Source organism: Aythya ferina (assembly GCF_964211825.1).
Source record: "Aythya ferina genome assembly, chromosome: 14".
Lineage (NCBI taxonomy): Eukaryota > Metazoa > Chordata > Aves > Anseriformes > Anatidae > Aythya > Aythya ferina.
The window spans coordinates 6,760,587-6,781,060 of NC_140312.1; the positions used below are offsets into that span (position 1 = coordinate 6,760,587).

Below are 20,474 nucleotides of genomic sequence, written 5' to 3' on the forward strand. Positions count from 1 at the left end.
CAGGGGTTATCTAGTTGGCCTAATATGAACAGGAAAAGAAGTCTCTATTTCAAACTTCTTCACATAGCAGAAGCAAGAGTTAAATTTACATCCAACTAAAGCTATTTGCATGACCCTTTCTCAAAAATAAATAAATAAATAAATAAATAAATAGGTCCTGCTGTTCACCTGTTTCCAGGGAAATAAGAGATGATGCTGTGTGTTCCTGCATAAAATAACAATTCCAACTGATCTCTGTGCCCAGGGGTAACTCTTCTGTTAGGGATAGGGCTGTAAAGATTTTTCTGACCTCTGCAATTCATTCCTATCCTTGTTTGACTTCTTGTTCTGAGTCCAGAGGGATTTCTGGAGCAGAGGCAGTCATCCCAGTGTAAGCAGAGGATGCCAGGTCTCTTGCAACATGGGGATGACCAGAGAGGGGCAAAGATAGTGTTCAGCTCATTATCACAAGAAATTCAGCTGGGACTTAAACTCAGGCTGTCAGCTGTCTCTCAGCTCCCCACACCAGCAGCCTCTGCATGGATGTCACTGTTTTGTTTGTCCTGTCTCTTTGAGTGTCTGAGGTGTTCAAAGAGCTGCCTCAGCCTCTCAGGGACATTTTAATGCATTTATCTTTTTCCCTGACAAGCCTGCCTCTGTCTTCTGGTGGCTGTGGATTTGTGCTCCCCAGTGAACAGAAGAGCTGGGGATGGCTGTTAAGCAGCAGTCACTCATGCATACACAGCAGTGCTTGCACACATGTTTAGTTTCTTCTGCACACCACCTGCATGTAACACAGATAACCCCCACTGACTCCAGCGTGGTGGTCCTCCTGCTCCAGAGACCTTAGCTGATGAAGGTGCCAGCACTCAAAGTGTTAATGATACATGGAAAATGACCCGATTTCTTTCTCCTCTGTCATGTCTCAAGGGCATGATTTATCTTTACCAAGGTAACTGTCATTTATGTGCCAGGCTTCGGTTCAGGGCAGGATATCCGTGGGGCTGCGCTGTGTAGCCTTAATGGGATAAATAAGCGGTGGGTTGCATTACATCAAAGCACTATATTGTTTCTTCCTTGTCTCTCATTAAAATGAATAACTGGAATTTCTCCTTTGCTACTGTTTCATTCTGAGAGGATTTCTCTCTAATAGATGTCAAACTGGCCCATTAAGAAGTGGGTAATGAAACCTAGGTGGCCCAAGCGAGCTATCAGCATGCAGCCCAGCACAGCCTCTCACTACGTCCAGCCTAAGTGATAAATGCTATTATAACCTCAGCTTGCTACTGCCATCCGGACACATTAGGACTGAGCAAGCATTTTAAAATAAATTAAGATCACAAATAACTGTGTAAAACACAGGAAGCAAGCCTCATAATTCAGGTGGATGGGCTGCAAGATTAACAGCTCAGGGGAAGCTGGTCGGCAGCCCTCTCCGGTTCATCGACTCTGACACCTAATAAAATAACAAAGAGGGAGTTTGGGCAGAAGGAGCCAATGCCATCTATTGTTGACACTGGAGAAATGGAGAATTGGATCGTAATTCTTAGGCATCGCTGTGCCCCAGAGATGCTCCTTCCTCCCACAAGTTCTGGGACTTGCTGCAAGTCAGTTGCAGTTGATGAATGGAAGGGGACAAGTTGAGTCTGGTTTTGCTTCTCAGATCTGGCACTAGAAGATACTCAGATGGAAAATTACCAACAATAAGAATACCTGTCTTTGGTATACAGAGTTTTTTTCTGAGTGCTCCAGACTCCTCTGCAGTAGCCATTCTGCGGGAGCCTGTGGGGAGAACCACAGGACAGTGAAGCTGGTGGAGCCGAGATTAGTTGTGTAAGATACTGCTACTAAATGAAGCCTTCAGTGAAGTTAATTGCAACCCCTACATTAATGCTGGGAACCAGATGAGTTTTAATGTGCCTACAAGAGCACTTCATCAGAGAAAGGCTAAGGCAGATGAACCAGTTGCACAGAGTGAGTGTCAGCTCATTTATAATCCATTTGGAAATCCCTAAATGGTTGCTCATGATAATCTGGGAGTGCAGTCCCATGGGAAGGATCAGTCTGTGCATGCGTGCCCTGCTCTTTGATGCTTCCCAAACACCTGCTACCAGCCTAGGGTGTGAGAGAAATCCCGGGTAGACCGATCTCTGGTCAAATCCAGCACGGCAGTCTCTTTGTCATTGTTCTGCTATGAGGATCTTTCTGGCCTCGCTGCCATTCCTGCAGACTTTGCCTGAGCATTAGCAATGCAGGCAGTAATTCAGAAACAATTCACACAACAATGGAAATAAAGGGGTAGTGCTGCTGGCAAGGAAACCTTATGGAAACAGTGCAATTCCCTGAGAAACTGACAATTCTTTTTTTTTTTTTTTATGTGCTTTTTTCAGTGTTTTCTTTTTATATGTGGATTGGTTCAATCAGATGATACACAGCTCTAAGTAAACTGGTAAGAATTTAAGAGTACTGCTGGAAATCAGTAGAGAGAAATTTCAGTGGAAACCTAGAGCCAGCAAGCAGAATGTGTTTTTCACTGTATTCTTTCTATATTGTTTGAATCAAGGAAGAAGAAAACCATCAGGGACCATCTGATCTGTGACCCTCTCCCCCATAATCATAGGCAACCCTATATAGGTGTTGCCTTTCTATCTAGACAAGGGAAACTTTCCCAGCTACCAAGCTAACATAGGAGCTTTCAAACACTACAGATCTGTAAGCAGTTGTATTGATAAAAGAGAACATAGATCTGACTGTACAGGCATCAGGGAGAACAGAGCGTGGCAAAGAGCATGTATTGCGACGCCATGAATATGAAGTTATAAATAATCTCAATGAATGTGCAGGGAGAATCCTCTGTTGAGTAACTTGCTCAGGCAGCTTTGTTCTGGAGATATGGTTTGAAGCAACCCCAATGCACTAAAGGAAAAAAGCTGCCCTATAGCTGAAACCTGCAGGTAAGTGGCTGTGGCTGGGACTCGTGACAAGGGAATGTACAGAATGGCTCTCTAGTCTTGCTCCACGTTTCAGTTGTGGTCACAGGACAAATGGAGTCCAGCTCTCTACTTTCTTTCTTTCTTGTCTGTTTAAAAAAATAAATAAAATAGCAATCTTCTTTCTTTATTTCCTTTTTTTTTTTTTTCTTTCCTGAGCCCAAAAGAAACAGGTTGGTTCAGGTAATTTACTCTCTATGCCTATAGAATCTGCTTGGGAATCTTCTCTGGTCTATTTTCAGGCTTGCTTCTTGAAAGTGTAAAAGCACTGTCCTTCCTCTAAAAAGACTCTGAATTTTTATTTTACTATGTCTTCCTCTCCACATCTGAACAGTCTCATTGGGAAAAAAATCGGTAGGAAGGGCAAATAAACGAAGCTCTACTTCCTTACCTGGTCTTTGCTAAATATCCTTGATTTTCATCTTGCAGATCATCAAGCTTGAAAAAAATGGGAATGGATACCACTACATCTTGGCAAATCTGGTGAGTTGAGTATTGCTTATTTTTCTTTCCATTCTCAGTGTTTTCATTGGTATCTCATACTTTGCAAAGCACTATATTTACAGTTACTGAGATTGAAGTCTTCTTAAACCATGTTTTAGTGGATTAAAAAAAAATACCAAAGTCCTTTGCAGTATTCTCCTTGTGCTGCTTTCTGTCTTGAGCCAGCAAGAATATCTCCAGGGTATCTCCAATGTTGCTGGGACTTTTTGCCTGCAGATTCAATCTGTATCTTTTCAAAGCCAATTAAACCAACTGTCAATTAACGCCTGTTGGGATAATGATTTTTTTTTTTTTTTTGCATGTCATGGGCACCTGAGCTCCTGGCATTGCTCTCCCAGTTCCTTTCAGTTGGGTCACCAAGGAGCTGTTGACTGCTGGTAACAACTTGCATTTCCCAGCTTTCAGCTTCATCTCAGTGTTTCACAGCAAACCTGAGAGCCCCACGAAGGGCAGACTTGTTAATGCTGATGCACCAAGATCCCTCTGACCTTCCAGTTGTAACTATTCTGCAGCTTGGTGCTAAATCAAATCTGACTGTCATGGCTCTAAGGGAACCTTTGGATTTAAGGTTTTCTTTAAGGAAAGGGTTGTTCTTTTACTGCAGGGAGGCATTGCCTGAGGACAGAGCTGAGCAGCAGCAGAGCCGTCTTTATGGAGCAATATGCTGTCCTCTCCTGGGTGGTTAAAAATTTTCTCTGCTTAGGGAGGTTTGGGAAGAGATGAGAGAGAGGAATAGCCATTGTCCATGGAGCAGATGAAGGATTTCCATCACACAGCTCCTGCCCTCTCCTCCCCAGAGGTGTCTGCCCATCAGGGAGGGCAGCACAGCATGGGCTGGTGTTGGCACTCAGGGACTGACCCGCTCTCCCAAGGACTCCTGATGTGCAGAGTCTGAGATCTGGGGGGTCTTCTGTCCCACAGGCTTGGTGCCAGCCTGTGCCATGTCTGTGGGGATGTGGTGTGGTGTCCATGTAGGGTCTGCAGCTTTCTTCCCTCCCACAGCTGCATCTGTGAGGCAGCACGTCAGGGCCAGGGTAATTAAACTTTAAACTAGCAATTAGTCAAGCAGTTGCTGCCGTTCTCCTTCTCTCAGTCCCAAGATAACTCTGTAATTTACAAGACAAAAATGGCCACATAATTACCCCGCAATGCCCTGCTACTGACCCTGCATTTCTGCGCTGGGTGCCTACCATGTAATTACAAAGTTAAAAATGTTACATTGTGCAGGGGAAACATGCAAACTGCAGAGCAGCCAATAACTCCAGTTGCTCATTTAAAAAAAATATATTTATATATTATTTGCTGTAACCCAGGTCCTAGTCCTCAGATGCTTATGGAAGTCCCTTCATTAAAGTTAAGCAGGGAAGCTACCTGAAGTAGCTGCAGTGCGTGCATCTGTGTGCTTTTATGCATACCCATGCAGAAGGCTAAATGAGAATGATGTCAGCTCTGCTCTTTGCATGGTTTCACAGGGATAAATACGTTAAAGGCATGAGGTGGTCTGATACTCAGGTGATGGAGTTGTGAAGGACATTTCCCTCTGTCTTATGATACTGCTCTCTCCCACTTTCAGCCTGAGAAAGCAGACTTTTCTCATCTTTAATTTGTTTTCTTAGCCTTTGCACAAATGCTGAGAGGACAGAGATGTCTAGAAGAGGGCTGCATACTCAGCCAACATGAATTATAAATAATTAACTCAGAGCAAAAGGCTTTTCATCTCTTGAGCCCCTCCACAGGGATACTATGCCTCCCAGACATGGCTCAGTGGGGGCTGCTTTGGGTGCCCAGGACCCACAGGGACTGACGTGACCGCCAGAAACCACTGTTGTTTGCTGTGCTTTTCAAGCAGCTTTGATTTTGCAGGGAGAAGAGGAAGGGTGAAGGGAATAAAAGCTGTTTGTTTTTTTTTCCTGTTCCTTAAAGCAGCAATGTACAAGAGCCAAACTCCTGAGATAGAAAGTTTTAAAAAAAAAAAAGAGAGAGAGAGAGAGAGAAGAAAGAGGAAGGGTAATCAAATAACTTGGGAAAATGATGGGGGGGGGGGGGGGGAAGGGGAAAAAAGAAAAAATAAAAAAAGGAGTAACACTCTTGAAGATTAAGAAAGCCCTTTCAAGGACAGAACAAGCTTTGAGGTTTTGCCATGCACATGGGCAGGTTCAGACACCAAAAGCTAAATCAGTGCCTGTGATGTGCTGCACCCACATGAGAGCTTAGTTCTGAAAGGAGGTTGGCAAAAAGGCTGTGATGATCTTGTGTTCCTGAGACAGCTGTGATGGTGAGGCAGGACAGCAAGCCTGCCATACAGAGATGGCGAGGGATGTTATATGGGACTGGCAGAATGTGGGACATCAGCATCTGGGAGGGTTAAACCAGTGTGATTGCTGAAATCCAAAAGATTATGATAGTTTTTACCCCTCTTCTAAGGACATCTCATTGCTGGATTAGAGCCTTCGGAGGGTGTAGCATGCAGTAATTTATTCACACTGACTCATACATATAGTGGATAGACCTTAAACACCCCATATTTTCCTCTGTAGCCAAGTCCTTGGAGGACGGGGCGTGCATTGCCCACACACACACACACGTTCCCACATGTGCATACACGCACACATAGAGGACAGCATGGTTTTGGGGAAGTGGCTCAGACTGGAGGGCTGGGTCTAAAGAAAATAAATTAAGAGTTAAGAACTGTAAATGCCTGAACATTTCCAAATCAGTTATTTCTTGTCCTCTGTGCTGATTGATGGAGTCCTGGTTTTAGGATTCTCATCCCATACAGATATAAGGCTCTTAGCCCTGGGTAGGACAGGCTCTGCCATGTGCAAGTCAAATGAACCCTCATGGTTCGTGGTCACCAGTCTACCTGCACCAGCCGGAGCAAATGGATGGATTTTCAATACCTGTCTTTTTGCTACATTTCCTGAGACCTTCCCCATGGGAAAAAAATAATGGAAATGACACACTTGAAGCAAATGTTGGGAAGTGTTTATGGATATCCTCCTCCCAGAAATCTTATTTTTGGCGATATTTTTGTTCAGAGCTATACTCAACCAGAGTCAGAAGCAGCGTGCTGCTGTCCAGTTAGCTCCAAACTGGTGCTGCATCAGGAGTGCAAAGCAAGGGAGGTTGTAAGGAAATGCACAAGCTGAATAAAGCCTGCAAAAATCATCCATGGAACATCTGAAGACAGAGGAATTCTCTGTCTGGTCACGGACAATTCATGAACAAAGAGGAACTGGCTTGCATTAATCACTGCTTGTTTGTCCAGCGGTTGCTGTCGGGCAAGCTGCAGTAAAGCACCAAGCAGAATTTGACAAGTAGCAGCAAATGAAAGCTAGTATTTCCTAGCAGGAACAGCTTTCTTTTTTTTTTTTTTTAGTGAAATTGCTGTTGCCAAGGTGAGACAATAATATCTCTGTGTTCACAAACAAAATGAAACCATTCTGCACCTTAGGCCATGGACAAACATCCTTCTCTGAATCTGCTCTGCCTGTTAACGACACAACCATTCTTGTGTGCTCAGCCTTGCCCATCCCAGGAAGGTTTGTCTCCAGCATCATCACCAGGACAAGTGTTCATGTGAGCATTCCTGCCTCTCCTTGGGGCAAATCTGCCACTGTCTGTGGCTTTTGCAAAGTCATGAAAAGCAGAATCTCACCCAGTACCCATTAGAGTTACCTCAGTTAGCTTTTACTGGTTGCCAGCCTGGTTATTTGTCAGGTATGCCAGCACAGGGCAGTTGCATTCATCTCTCACTCTCTCTGTACTTTTCTTTTTTCTTTTTAGAATTCAAAGAGGTTTGGCAACTTTAAAAAGTGTTTGTTTTTGTGTGTCTTATTTTTCTAAGCTTTGTTTTCAGCTTTTGAGAGCATCGTCTAGCAGCCACAAGGAAAAAAAAATATAAAGTCAATAGTATCAGAGGAGCAAGCTTAGAAACTTCTGGGATTTCTTTCTTTTGATGTTACAGACTTGTTCCCCATAACCTTGGCTTCGTGTATCTGTTTTTCCTACACCAGGGATGTAGGTTGACTACTGTCAGTAGTGGGAGAACTTCAGCTCTCTTGGGCAGAGAGAGAGAGAGGAAAATTTTTGTCTTAAAATAAGTGACATTCTTGTGACCTGTCTTTAAAAGAAAAGTATTAAGGACAGCTGCCACACACGGTGTTTCAGCCTTTTTTTTTTTTTTTTTCTTGATGCATTAGTCCAGGTTCTTCTTTTAGCAAATGTTCTTGTTTGAAGTTGAATAGATAAGTGTCTGAGATTGCTGATGCTAGGGGTAGTGAGGAAACATAAAGATAAAAACAGATTCGATTAGTTAAGTAAGCATTTTTTCCTATGCCATTTTACATCAGCATGCGTGAGTGCTGAGTTAGGCCATGGACAGAGTTCCACTTTGCAAGCAACTGTAATGGTTTCGGAGGTTACCAGCACAGCAGCTTTGAGAGCAGAGAGGCTTCGGCAGGAGTCAGGCAAAATCTGCTGGTTTGGTTCAGTTCCCCTGTGGTTTAAATGCACCCCTTTGATATTTATTTATTTATTTGTTTGTTTTTCTCCTGAAAATAAGGCATGCAGCATGTGCGTAACCTGCAATGTGTGCTGCAGCTATGTGGGGAGGGTCTGCTGTGCCCATGATGCTGGGCACAAAGATGCACTGGTGGCACCGGCCGGTGTTGATGACTGTTGCCTGCACCGAGCCCCTGATTCAGCTTGCCTGTAGCTAAAATGTTGTGATTTTCAGCCACCCATCTGCTTGAGGGCTGCCGTGGTTATTTGAATCACCTTCAGGTATTAACATGTTCTCCTGCCCCCTGACGTCCTGCTGGCAGAAGGGACAAGTGAGGTCAGCAGTAGTCAGGGCTGCGTCAGTAACTGGTCTGAAACTGCTTCGTGGGAGTTTCTGGAAGGATGTGTACAGCACTGGTTTCTTGGCCTGGTAGGATCTCAGGATGCCTGATCTGGCAAAACTGCTATTCTCATGTTGGAAAGAGATGTCCTAAGTTATTTTGGGGTTTCTAAAATTATGCCAGTTAGACCTTTCCAATCTGAGAGTTTGGTGCATGTGGGCTCATGAGAAAACTTGGCTTTCCAGGCAGAGAAGGACAATAAAATGTACCAGTGGAATTTCTGAGGCCTGCATTTCACTTCCAAACAGCTTTTCTGTCCCAATTTGAAGATTATCAAGTAGAAGGAACTCTTGTAACATTATCTCATCTGAATTATTGATAGTAAAAGGCACAAGAGTGCCCTGAATTAATTTTTGTTTGAATTAGAGTGTCTCATGTAAAAGAAAATCATCTCGTTTTGATATAAATATTGCCCACAGAGGAGAATTTGAGCTGCAGCCTTTGGAAGGACTTTTTTGCAGTAGCTAATGAGGGCTCAAACGCATGTGTGACTTACAGTGGCTTAAAAAAATCACTGAGCATCATGTAAGTAAATATTAAATCACAGCCTTTGGAAGAAAATATGTGTTTGCTTAAATCACAACAAAAGGGTGTTAAACTAACAGGTTTCCTCTCCCATTTCCTAATCCATTACCCCAGCTCAATTGGCAAGGGGTGACGTGTAAATCCATAACAGCTTCCTCATGGTGACTTCATCACTGCTTATTTCTAGTCTGAACTTGCCAAGCCTCAGGTTCCTCCATCAGATTTATGCTTGTTTGCTAGACTAGATATTCAATTACTGAAGTTTTGGTCCTTGTAAACTGTGATCAGGTCACCCCTTTATCATATCTTTGATTGAAGTCCTGGCATCTGTCACTACACGGCATGTTTCCCAAACCTTTAAATCAGTTGCTGCTCTGAAAGCTCCCTGAAGCACACACATCTGCCTAAAGTGTCTGCCCCTCTGCCTGTGCTGAGCTCTCCAACAAGGTCTGTACAGTCACTTATATTCAGAATGCGTTGCAGCAGTCGGATAGAGATGATGCAAATAATAATGACACACAGAAAACCCTGTGCCTGCAGTACTATGCAAAAAAAAATGTTGCTGGTCATCTCCAGCCCTGTGTCCCTGAAGTTTGAATCCTCACCTGGTTTGCTTTGTGCTGATAGACCAGGAAAGACAGACTCATCCAGCTGCAGGACAGGAACCAGGAACCTTGTCTGACTGTTCCCCAGCCTCCTGTTGTTCTTTTTCCTCCTTCGCTTACCTCTGTGTTACAGTGAGAACTCACATGTTTTGCTGCCACAATAAGATCTGACATATTAATAATTCTGCAGAAGAGAAGAAGGCCTCTCCTGTTGGAAGGCATGCTGGACTGAGACTGGAGCAGATGGGCCCTTTTTTGACATACCCCCCCGTATTAATACAAAGTGATGGGAGCGAGGAATGAGGCTTTGCTGGAGAAGTCAAGCTTGAATATAATTTAGTTTATTAGGGATGCTCCGTCTGGAAATACTCAGCTTCCTGCTCCCTGCAGAAGGACGCTGGCGTACCTTGGAATGACAGGAGCCACTTTGCATTCACTCCGTGGACACACAGCCATTCAGAAGCAATTGTTTTGTTTTTGCAATGTTTCTTGTAATCACAAAATCTGGTAGAGGGAGACAGTCTGGCATTGTGGGCCATACAGGGAGTGCATCTAATCAGAGCTGGGCCAGTTCCCTGATGCTCCCATGGGTTTGTAGGTGAGCTTGGGTGAATTGCTTAAACACTTCTTGCTTAAAAAGGGATATATCAGTGTAGGATTCAACTTCATAAAATAAAGGAGGAAAAATAGTCTCCAGTCTCTTCATCCCAGATGGAAAGGGACTGAGAAAACTTGAGCACACTTGTACCTGGGGTGATGGGGCTGGTTTAGGTTCAGCCATCAGGCCTTCTCCAGACAATTCACAAGAGAGAGACATTTTCCGTCTCCTATTTGGAGATGAACATTGCTGTTTCAGAGGACCTGGAGGGCACAGAAGATGCAAAGGGAAGAAAGCAAATAACAGTGTTTTTCAGCAATTTAGCAGTCCTTAGACTCTCCAGTGTCCCTTCTGTCGGGAACAGCCAAAACTTGCAACAGCAGCACGGAGACTTTAAGCTGGGCTGTGTGGGGCTGTGGGAGATGTGCGAGAACCAGCTGCTGAATGCCCCCAGCTCAGCCCTCAATGCCCCTCACCACAGCTTCAACAGCCCCACTGCACTGCAGGAGGCACCGTGGAGTGGAAAATCAATTAGTACCAATACTCTGAAATTCAGAGAGCGTTGGGAAGGGAGCTGCCTGTTGGTGTCAGGACAAAGTGGGTATGGAGGAGAAGTGCTCTCTCATGGCTTGTTGCAAATAAGCAGGGAAGAGAAGACTGCTGCTACCTACCACATTCCCAGGGGCTGAGCAGGCTGGTGTCCCATCCATCTGACGTGTGACCTTATATCCTCATCAAGAGCAATGGCACTGGTGTTCTCTGTGTGGGAAGAGGTGGCAGAGGTTTAGGATGCTGCTGCAGTGAAACGAGAGGGAGAGGTGGGACGTGAAGGGAAATAAGCAGAGCTGGCAGGCTTGAGGGTCGTGCACACAGGAGGGAGGTTTCCCTCTGCCACCTGACAGCAGTCTGCACTGCCTGCTCGGTGACTTGGCTCCTAGTGATGCTCAGGGTATAAATAAGGAGGTAGCTCATTGCTGGGGACTTTCTTTCCTAGGCAGATCCTTCCTGGACCAGTTAATCAAGATGGATTCATGAGGCCCATTTCAAGTCATCAGTCTTCCTGCATTATGCATTTCCTTTGATGACTGAGCTCACAAGCAGTGGAGAGGAATATAAATGTGTGACTTGCTGACACCTCTCCCCGGAACCAAGGCAGCGAATGGGACAGTAAAACAACCTTTGGCTGAAAATTTGTTTCAGTTTAAGCACAGCATAAAGAACAGATGAAGCAAGGAAAACAAAATGAGGAAAGAATCCTTCCCAGTGCTGTTCGGCTTTCTATTTGAAGGCATGTAGGTCTTTACCAGATGCCCATGCTATTTACTAACAGCAGGACTTCTCCATGTAATTGCTTTGCAATGTTCATTAATGGAGAGAGAACAGCCCATGGTACGGGCTAAAGAGCAGGTTGCCTCCTTTGAACCGAGCCTGGCTGTTGCTTGAACTGTGCTGCAGATGCTGTGAGTCAGAGCAGGCATGGAGGAGGGAGGCTGTCTCAGCCCATCAGCACGGATGGGTCCAGATTTTTGTAGTTTATTGTCAGCCTGTTAATTTGATGGCATTCAGAGAAAGCCAGGCACTTTCCCAGCATACACAGGCAGGGGGTTGTGCTTTCTGCTTTGCCGAGATTATTTTGCAAAGTGAACTTAAATAAAAGGGACAGCTAATCCTGCTGTAGGGCAGGGGCTGGGCTGGCTGCCACAGTGTCCCTGCCAGCATGGCTTTGATGGGTCCCAGAGAGAACTGTGCCTGCAGAAGTGTTGTTTCCCTCCAAGTACCTGTGTCCTGGGCAGTGCCTGGGACCAGGGGGGCTTTGCATCACTTCTGGGTCCCGTTGTGTCTGCTTGCCCAGGGTGCAGGCATGGCACAGGGCTGGGGCATGGGCTCCTGCATTCCTCCTCTTCCTCCCCAGGGGACCAGCAGTGCTGAGTAAGGAGGTGAGACCAGACACCTGAGTGTCCAACAGATAAATCCCAAACAGCCAAGGTCTAAAGCTCCTGAAGAAATTCACATAGCATCAAATTCCAGAGGCTCCACTTGTTTTCCTGTACAGCCTGCTGCATTCCAGACGTGGCTGCAAAGAGAGCTTTTTGCAGTATTCACTGGTAATTTTTTGAAAAGTGTTTGGCCGTTGAGATCCCATGGAGAACCTCATTCCAGCCCTTTTCACTCCTTGCTGTATTTGATTTGATGGCAAAGGGAAGCATTTCTTTGCTGATTCTGTTCCAAATTGGTTGATACAAAGCACATTGCTGCAAGCACGTCTGCTGCTGCCCCACAGCAGTGGGTTGCAGTCAATCCTTAGTCACTTACTGATGTCAGACAGGCTTTCCGAGGTAAAGGAACACTCATTCACTTTATACCTTCTTTCTCTTCATACTTCCTGGTAGTGTGAGGCTTTGCATTATTAATATCTGTGATGCCATGTCCAGGACTGAAGCACAGAGGGCACCCACCCAAGGGTGCAGTCAGGCTGCATGCAGGCACAGGCACCTGGCCGGCAGTGGGGAGCTGCTGCAGCCTTCAGATTCCCCTGAATTCTTCCCGTAGTGTCCTCACATGGAGCTGCACTATATAAAACTTTAATATTAAGGATGACAGGTTGTATTTATTGCTTAGGTAGAGTCTCTGTGCTCTGCGCAGTCCACTAACAGTAAGATATCTGGTGATCAGATACCGCAGTGGGTTAAACGATCATGTCCCAAGTGGGACAGCTGCTCTGCTCGTCTCCATCCCCTACCTTCTGTGGACTAAAGGTTAGCCTGGATAATTGGGTTGGTTTGTTTGGTTGGTTTTAGTTTGTGTTTTCCAAGTATGGTCAATTGAAAACCAAATAAAAGGTCCCTTCTTTGCAACAGGTGGCTGCCTTTAGTACAAGATGTCAGATGACTGATGACTTCTTTGCTTGCAAATATTGTGATTTGTCTGTTCTAATTGTTCTTACAAGCACTGACTGGTCTTCCAGAAAGAAGACAGATAAGAGTATTTAATTCCTGAAGCCACTTCACCAGTAAAAACCTTTTCAAGAGTCAATTTGTAAAAAAAAAATGATATATTCTTGTTTGTATGTGAGCCAGCAAGAATTCACCTCCTCTGGGAATTGTTTTCTAAGATATCTGACCTCTGGTATTCCCCAGTTCATTCTTTGTCACATCACCCAGACCTGCTCTGAGCAAATTTCAGTGGTGCAGTAATTAAAATTACTTTGTAATTAGTACAAGGTCCTGTACTGACCTTGTACTGGGGCATGTGGAGGAAGGATAACAGGTGAAAATAGTTATTTAAGCAGTTAATAACAGTCAAAATGTAAGGACATACCCAAGGTTAATGACATCCTCTATGGTTCCAACTGTCTTAAACAAATGGAAAATCTTCAGATTTCTCCATACTTTAAAAAATAAAAATAAAAATAAACCACTGGAGAAAAAAAAATAGTATAAAATTAGTATAGTCTTCAGGAAGAAATTGTTCCTGTTATCTATTCAGATTATTTTTAAGCTTTGTATAAAACAAATCCCAATGAATACTGTTAAATATTTTCTTCACTTTCAGGATGGTTTGGTTTGAGTGAAAGACGGTGTTTTCAACCACTGCTGTCTAGTCTCTGGTGTCACAGTCTTTTTTGAATTTTCCTATTTAAAAATGCTTCTTGCAGGGGTTAAGGACACCAGACACCTTACACTCTGTTGTGAACTTGGACCTTTCTTTGTGCCTTTGTAGGCCTTCCAAGGAGGAGCTGGTGGCACAAACTTCAAGTTGCTGTGTGGTAGTTTCTTTTGACAAATCTTTTTCCCCTGAGTACCTCCCAGGAGCAAAATGTCAGTGTAATTTGGTCCTAGCCATGAATAACCAGTTGGCAACCTGTGAGGTCCCTCTTACTGAACCTTAGGAGCTCTGCGTGTCAAAAACCACTTGGCCTGAAATGCATTAAGATGTCAGAGACAATTACCATGCTGCATTTCCTATTCATTAATCACAGCTCTGGCTTTCTGAAACCCCTACGCTAGCAATTACAAACAAGATTGATGTAGGTTAAACCAGCATTCTGAGGAATATGTACTCACAAAACATCACTGTTTTTTGTTTTTTTTTTGTTTTTTTTTTTAACCTAAATCACTGCACTTTGAAGCTAAACAAATCATCTATTTAGAGCATCTGTACATCCCCATCCAATCCTCAGCCTGTAAGTGGATGTTAAATTGCTTACAAAAAGCCGGAAGAAAAAGTGTGAGTCTTTAAAGGCATTTTTGAGTCACTTATGACTCTCTCAGTCTGACGCTGATGTAAGAGAGCAATTTAGGCTTTTCCTTGCAAGCTGTCTTTTCCCACAACAGGTTTCTATCTAACGGCTTGATCCTGACCTTGGAAGTTAATGAGCTAATTAGCTCCCCCAGCCTATGCACAGGGAGCACCATTTTGGGAACCTGACCAGGGTCTTGTGGGAGTGATGTGCCCTGGCTTTTTTAACTCACACCATCATCATATATTTGAGAGAAAATAGGGAGAGGAGCTCAGTGGTAGGTTGAAAGGAGAACACACACCAGCAGCCGGCAATGGAGGGGGAAGGCAGAGCCTGAACAAACTCTTCTGTTGCCCAGATGATTGCATTGTGCATGATTCTCTAATTCATTTTCCTGCATGCATTGTGGTTTTTGATGGTACCAGGGAAAATAATTGACTGCATCTCCTATGCCTGTATTTCAAAAGAAAAATGCACCGGACTCCACCTCTCCCGCACACAACAGCCCAAGCCCGAGGACCAAGCCTCTGGTCTTGCACCTGCTTTGGTCAAAGGAGCACAACAAATAGTTTTGAATAGCAGCAGTGCTGAAGAGATGGGATCAAAGCTGGGAGGCCACAAAATGTCCTTTTCTCCTTACTGCTTGCAGTGTCTCTAATTGTTTTTTTGCCTCTGTCTCAGTGGGAATGACTAATTCAATAACACCACCCCAAAGTGTGTGTATTTGCACATTTGTTTTCATCACTTCCAGTTGGGCAAGAGGTAGGGGAGGACAATAAGGAAACCAAAGAAATATATTTCATTAATCTGAACACAACAAATAAATAAATAGAAAAGACTTCTCCCAAAGTAGTGAATTCTACAACCTGTCTTTTCTAACAGATGGGCTCCTTTGGCAGGCTAGCTGACCACTCACTTCTTGATTTGCTTAAAGTTCATTGACCAGGATTTGTTTTTCCCTACAAACTGTGACTTGGCAAGAAGTAGCCTCTCTAGTAGTGACAGTGCTTAAATATTAGGGTTGGGTGAATAATTCTTTCTCACAAATGCCAAGAATTTCTTATTTTCATCCTAGCATTATTTGGAATTTATTTTTCTATTATTTTGCTATCATTCTTGCAAACGACCTGGTATTGATATGACTATTTGTTTCCCTGAATGGAAGCTGCAGGATATCCCCAGGTCAGAGCCCCTCTGTTGCCCATGTGAAAGGCAAGTTCACCCTGTGGTCGGGGAGTGGAGCCTCTCTTAGAATTGGGCCCTACTTTGCAGAGGGAAGAGGTTTTTTCTATGCTGGCTGACAAATTCTTAGGTAGATAGGTTTCATGTTATCCACCCAAAAATGTGTTCATCTGATGAGTGTCTCCTGTTTCTCTCCTGTACCAGGGATTTATGGATATTGATCTAACAAAATTCAAGGAGAGTGGAGCCAATGTAACTGGATTCCAGTTGGTGAATTACACGGATGCTGTTCCTGCCAGGATCATGCAGCAGTGGAGGAATAATGATGCCAGGGAGCATCCTCGTGTGGACTGGAAGAGACCAAAGGCAAGTAATAAAGAAAACCATTTAAGCTAGGGTCCTTCTGGCCCAGTTCAAGTTACTCTCACCTCTTCATGATCACACTGAGCTCTTTAATCTCGCTCTGAAAACCTGTCACTTAATGTAATTATGAACGTTATCTGTTCTAGGTGCCTCAGCATTGTCTAAATGTTACTAGGCAGTAGCTGCTGCCTGCTCAGTGCACAAGTTAGTGTCTTCACTCAGTCTTTTTGCTTTTATCTTTCTCAAAGCTGAGGACTAAACATCTCATTATGTTCAGGATGGAAAAAAATAAAATCCTTATTAACTCCTTAAGCACTGACTTAACCACTTGATAGATATCCAGTGATAATAAAGCCCTTCCAGATGTTGTTTCTGAACATTTCAAATCGGAACGTACAATAGAGGGCAAGTAAATTTTAATTCCTAATACAGAACAGAAGAGACTGAAGCTGTCAAGGGGCGGGGGGGAGTTGTGTTTTTTTTTTTTTTTTTTTTTTCTATCTGACATTTGGAAACAAATACACTTGTGGCAAACACTTCACAATAGAAATGTCAACTTTGGAAATATTTTAAGAAAGCTGAAGACAAATAAATCAGTAGGTGATCACATGAAAATGAATTAACTTCAATGGTTTCTGTTCATACCAGAGTTTTACTTGTTTCTGTACAAGTTTCTGCTTGAATAAGCTCATTCTTTGCAGACTTTTTGCACATTGGAGTTTTCTGGCCTCCATCCATGACCAGAAGGAGTGACTTGTTACTTGGTTTAGCAGATCTGATAGTCTTGCATTCACACAGTATAATGTATTCCTTAGAAGTTCATGTCAATGATTCTAATTAAGCAGAAAGACTTGGGTAACAGGTGAATGGCTTTTAAGGCAGAGTCCTCTTCAGGGAGAGCAATCTGAAAGCAACTGGGCTAGAAGGGCAAAAGGTAAATTAGGAGCTTCTGCTTCTCTTTCCTGTCCTCTATGAGGGAAGGCATCAACTTTTGCAAGTCACCAAGACAGCAGTGATTACAGGGTTCAACAGGCTGCTGAACTTCAGAGATGGGAGGGTGAAAACAGAAAAAATAATCTGAAAAGCTGCCAAACCACTGTAACACACCTGAGATCAACTAAGCCTAACTGACAATGGGCAACTCTTTTTCTCTTTCTAGTACACATCGGCCCTTACATACGATGGGGTCCGGGTGATGGCCGAGGCATTTCAGAACCTGCGGAGGCAACGGATTGACATCTCCCGTCGCGGCAATGCCGGGGACTGCCTTGCCAACCCCGCCGTGCCCTGGGGACAGGGCATCGACATCCAGAGAGCGCTGCAGCAGGTTTGCAACCCAACTGATGCGTGTGCTGTGGGGACAGTCATAATTGCTTATGGGTGAGGGAAGAGAGGCAAGTAGCAGCAGAAATGCTTAAACAACTTACTTAGACTGAAAAACTGATCCTTCCACGTAGGATCCAGGTCTTCTAAACAGTTCAGGGTTCAGCCCATCAAACTGATTTTCCTGCTGTTCTGTGATGGAAAAGCCAAAATATTATCCCATCAGGTCATGGGTCCCTATTTTTATCTCCCATTTTACAAAAGAGAGACCAGAACAGGCCACATTTTCTGAAGCTCCTTCAACTCTCTGTGAACTCTCTTTTAGTTCCAGATTGCTAATGAATTTTGAAACACTGTGAATTTTGCCTTATATGTTGTCTGACTACAAAATGTTCTTAGAGCCCGGATTATAGCTTGGTTCATACTGTGACAGTTGGTAAAAGTCTTAATAACAGTCATTAAGAAAGTTTATTCCTTAATAATCTGAAAATCTTGCTTTTTCATCCCGCATAAATACCTAGATATTTGAATTTAAAAAAAAAAAAAAAAAAAAATTAAATGTAGAGCAAGAGAAAAAAGTAATAAACTCTTCTGAAAGACTTAGAAAGGTAGAACATTTCAAAATTTCATTAAATTTCAAGACTAACCTTTGTTTCTAGCAATTTTTTTTCAGCTACATTCTCAACTTTCTTACTCATAGTTTGTGCTACATTTGTGTCAAAAATAGATGGATTCCATGCAAATACTGCTAGCTCAGTATTATCCAAATATAGCTTATCCGATCTTCTTTTCTTAACCGTGAAGAAAGCAAGAACAAAATTAATTTGGTTAATTTGCATCATATATACATTTTCCCAAATATTTTGTTTTGATTTAGTTTTGGTGTACTGGTAAACAAAAATCCCTCTAAACCCAAATCTATTTGATTTGATTGCTAGTATTTGATTTATTCCCAAGCCTGTCATTGACTTTCTGTATGACCTTGGGCAAATCACTGTCATAGCTTCTCCAAATTCTTATAATAAAATCAGCCTCCTTGATGCATTAGGGAGATCGGTTACCTAATAAACATGAAATACTTGGAAGACATCTGATGAGCAATGGGCTCTCAAGCATTTTCCTTTATTGAATTTATGAGAATAGGATATCAAAATTAGTCTTGGCTAGAAAATACAATTTTGTGTGTGTGCTTGAAAATCTCCTCTGAAGTTTCTTCATCTCTTCATTCAATCAATTTCAAAACTCTTAATTTTTCAACTGCGGTGATTTTGAGCAAAGAACATGAACAGAGATTTCCCAACATTGTTTCTTTACCATTGAAAAATTATAATTTTCCAAAAGTTTGACCAGTTTAGTTGTGATGGTCAAAATAAAAGGTTATGAAACATTCAGTGAAGGAAGGAATCTCCAAGGGAAATTTTAAGTATGAATTTAATAATTATCCAGCATTTAATGCTGTAGCAATAACTCCATTATAGAAAGAGGCAAATGGAAAGAACTTATGATTAGATTGAAGGTTTGAGTTATCCTTTCTGTAAAGACTCACAATTACAGCAATTCTTACTGATATTCACAGTGTTCTTTCTCTTCACCTTCCATTTTCTAATGCCTAAAACATTATGCTCTTTTTAAAAGAAAAAAGTTTCTCTACTTATTTCTACTCAAATGCCTTGAATAAGCTCTTGAATTGCCTCATTCTTGTTTAGTGTAGGAAGGAGTCATGGATGGCAGGACCAAAAATAAAAAGCAATTTGAAACATTCTGCAATTTTCAAATACAGAAATCTAACACATTTTAGCAAAAGGTATGCTTTTATTAACAGGAAATAAGACTTTTTTTTTTTTTTTTTTCAGGAAATGCTCACAGAATATTACTTTAAGCCAATACATTGAGTTTGCAGTTATACTTTGAAAAGACTGAGGTCCCAGTTGTACTTCAGCAAGATTAACAAAAATATCTGTGAAAAATTATCATAATGTTTTTTAATAACCAAGTCTAGCAAGCGGGTCGGTGGTCCCTAAATGCTGCCTAGCCCCATAGACCAGAGGTCACTGCAGCATCCTTCTCTTCTAGCTCTCCAAGCAGAGAACCACATGCCCATGTCTTGTACACAAATGTGTTTACATTCTCAATGTCTCCGGTTGATTTTACTGGTACTTAGAAGTGTTGAAATCATTCCTCACTGTATTTTGTAATGATTCAGGGGGCAGAGTATTTTCGCTGTACGAAAAGAGAAGAAATCTTTGCATTAATGACAAACAGCTACATCTAACTAAAGACAGAACCGTTTATAGTCAGTAAAGCAAGGTAAAAAAGGAGCCCTGAGAGGGGTCTTAGGATGCTAAATGACAGAAAAGAGATCCCTTTTGCAGTCTCAGTGTTACACAGATACCACAGGATTAAGATTTCATTCCTACAGACAGAAGGAATTGCCGTTAGTACATCTGCCTTTTACTGCATATCCAACCACAAAGCATGAGCTCTGGCCTGAGCTTCAGGCATGGGAGTGTTGAAGACAACGGTGTTTTTCCAGCACAGCCGTCTTTTATGGGCATGTTGTTTCTTGTGAGGAGGGAAAAGCATGTTTCTCCAAATGTCATCAAGTATACCTCTTGACTTGAAGCGGCTTCAGAAAATACTGGCAGATGTTCATTTTCATGACAAACCTTTGTGCTAATAGCTGGAAAACAAACACAGTTTAAGCAGATTAGCAGCTGCTTTTCTCCATAGTGATATATCCTAATTTCTTCACCATCGATCTTTATTCTGAGGCTCTCAAGGCACTTTAAAAGGCAGCCAAATACCTGTTCCCATTTTACATACTGTAAGCTTTCAATTGCAGAGGTTACAGATTTGTCCAAAGCTAGTGAAAAGGCTGAGAACAAACCTTTCATTCCCACTCCAGTGGTGTGAGTACTCCTCCACGTGGCCTCTGTAGAGAGGCAAGCTCACACTCCTTTTCCCATATTCCTGCTCTTTTGCAAAAAGTCAGATACCCACACTGAGAGGAAAAATTACGGAAGTGGGATGTGATGCCTGAGCAATGCTCTTCAGCTTGGCAGTGTCATCAGCAGAGATTTATGATTCAAAGCTTCCTATGCAAATCTCATTTACAATACTGAATTGTTAGGTTTTATTAGGCTGGCGTAGCATTTGCTTGTTAACTGATAGACTCTTCTCTATTAAAAAGCAGCAGCTAGGAACTATGTCCACAGTTTCATATTTCCTGCAAATGCAATTCCTGGTTTGGACTGACAAGTT

At 42.8% G+C, this 20,474-nt stretch overlaps 1 protein-coding gene across 3 annotated transcripts in view; it reads left to right on the forward strand.

Moving 5' to 3' along the window:
- The window catches only part of GRIA1 (glutamate ionotropic receptor AMPA type subunit 1), a 123,500-nt gene that overhangs the window by 60,571 nt on the left and 42,455 nt on the right, over positions 1–20,474 (forward strand). For all 3 annotated transcript variants that reach the window (XM_084535681.1, XM_084535680.1, XM_084535682.1), the window contains exons 5-7: positions 3,399–3,452; positions 15,732–15,893; positions 17,050–17,217. In XM_084535681.1, the coding sequence (XP_084391807.1) occupies positions 3,399–3,452; positions 15,732–15,893; positions 17,050–17,217 (384 nt within the window). The remainder of the gene's footprint in view (positions 1–3,398; positions 3,453–15,731; positions 15,894–17,049; positions 17,218–20,474) is intronic.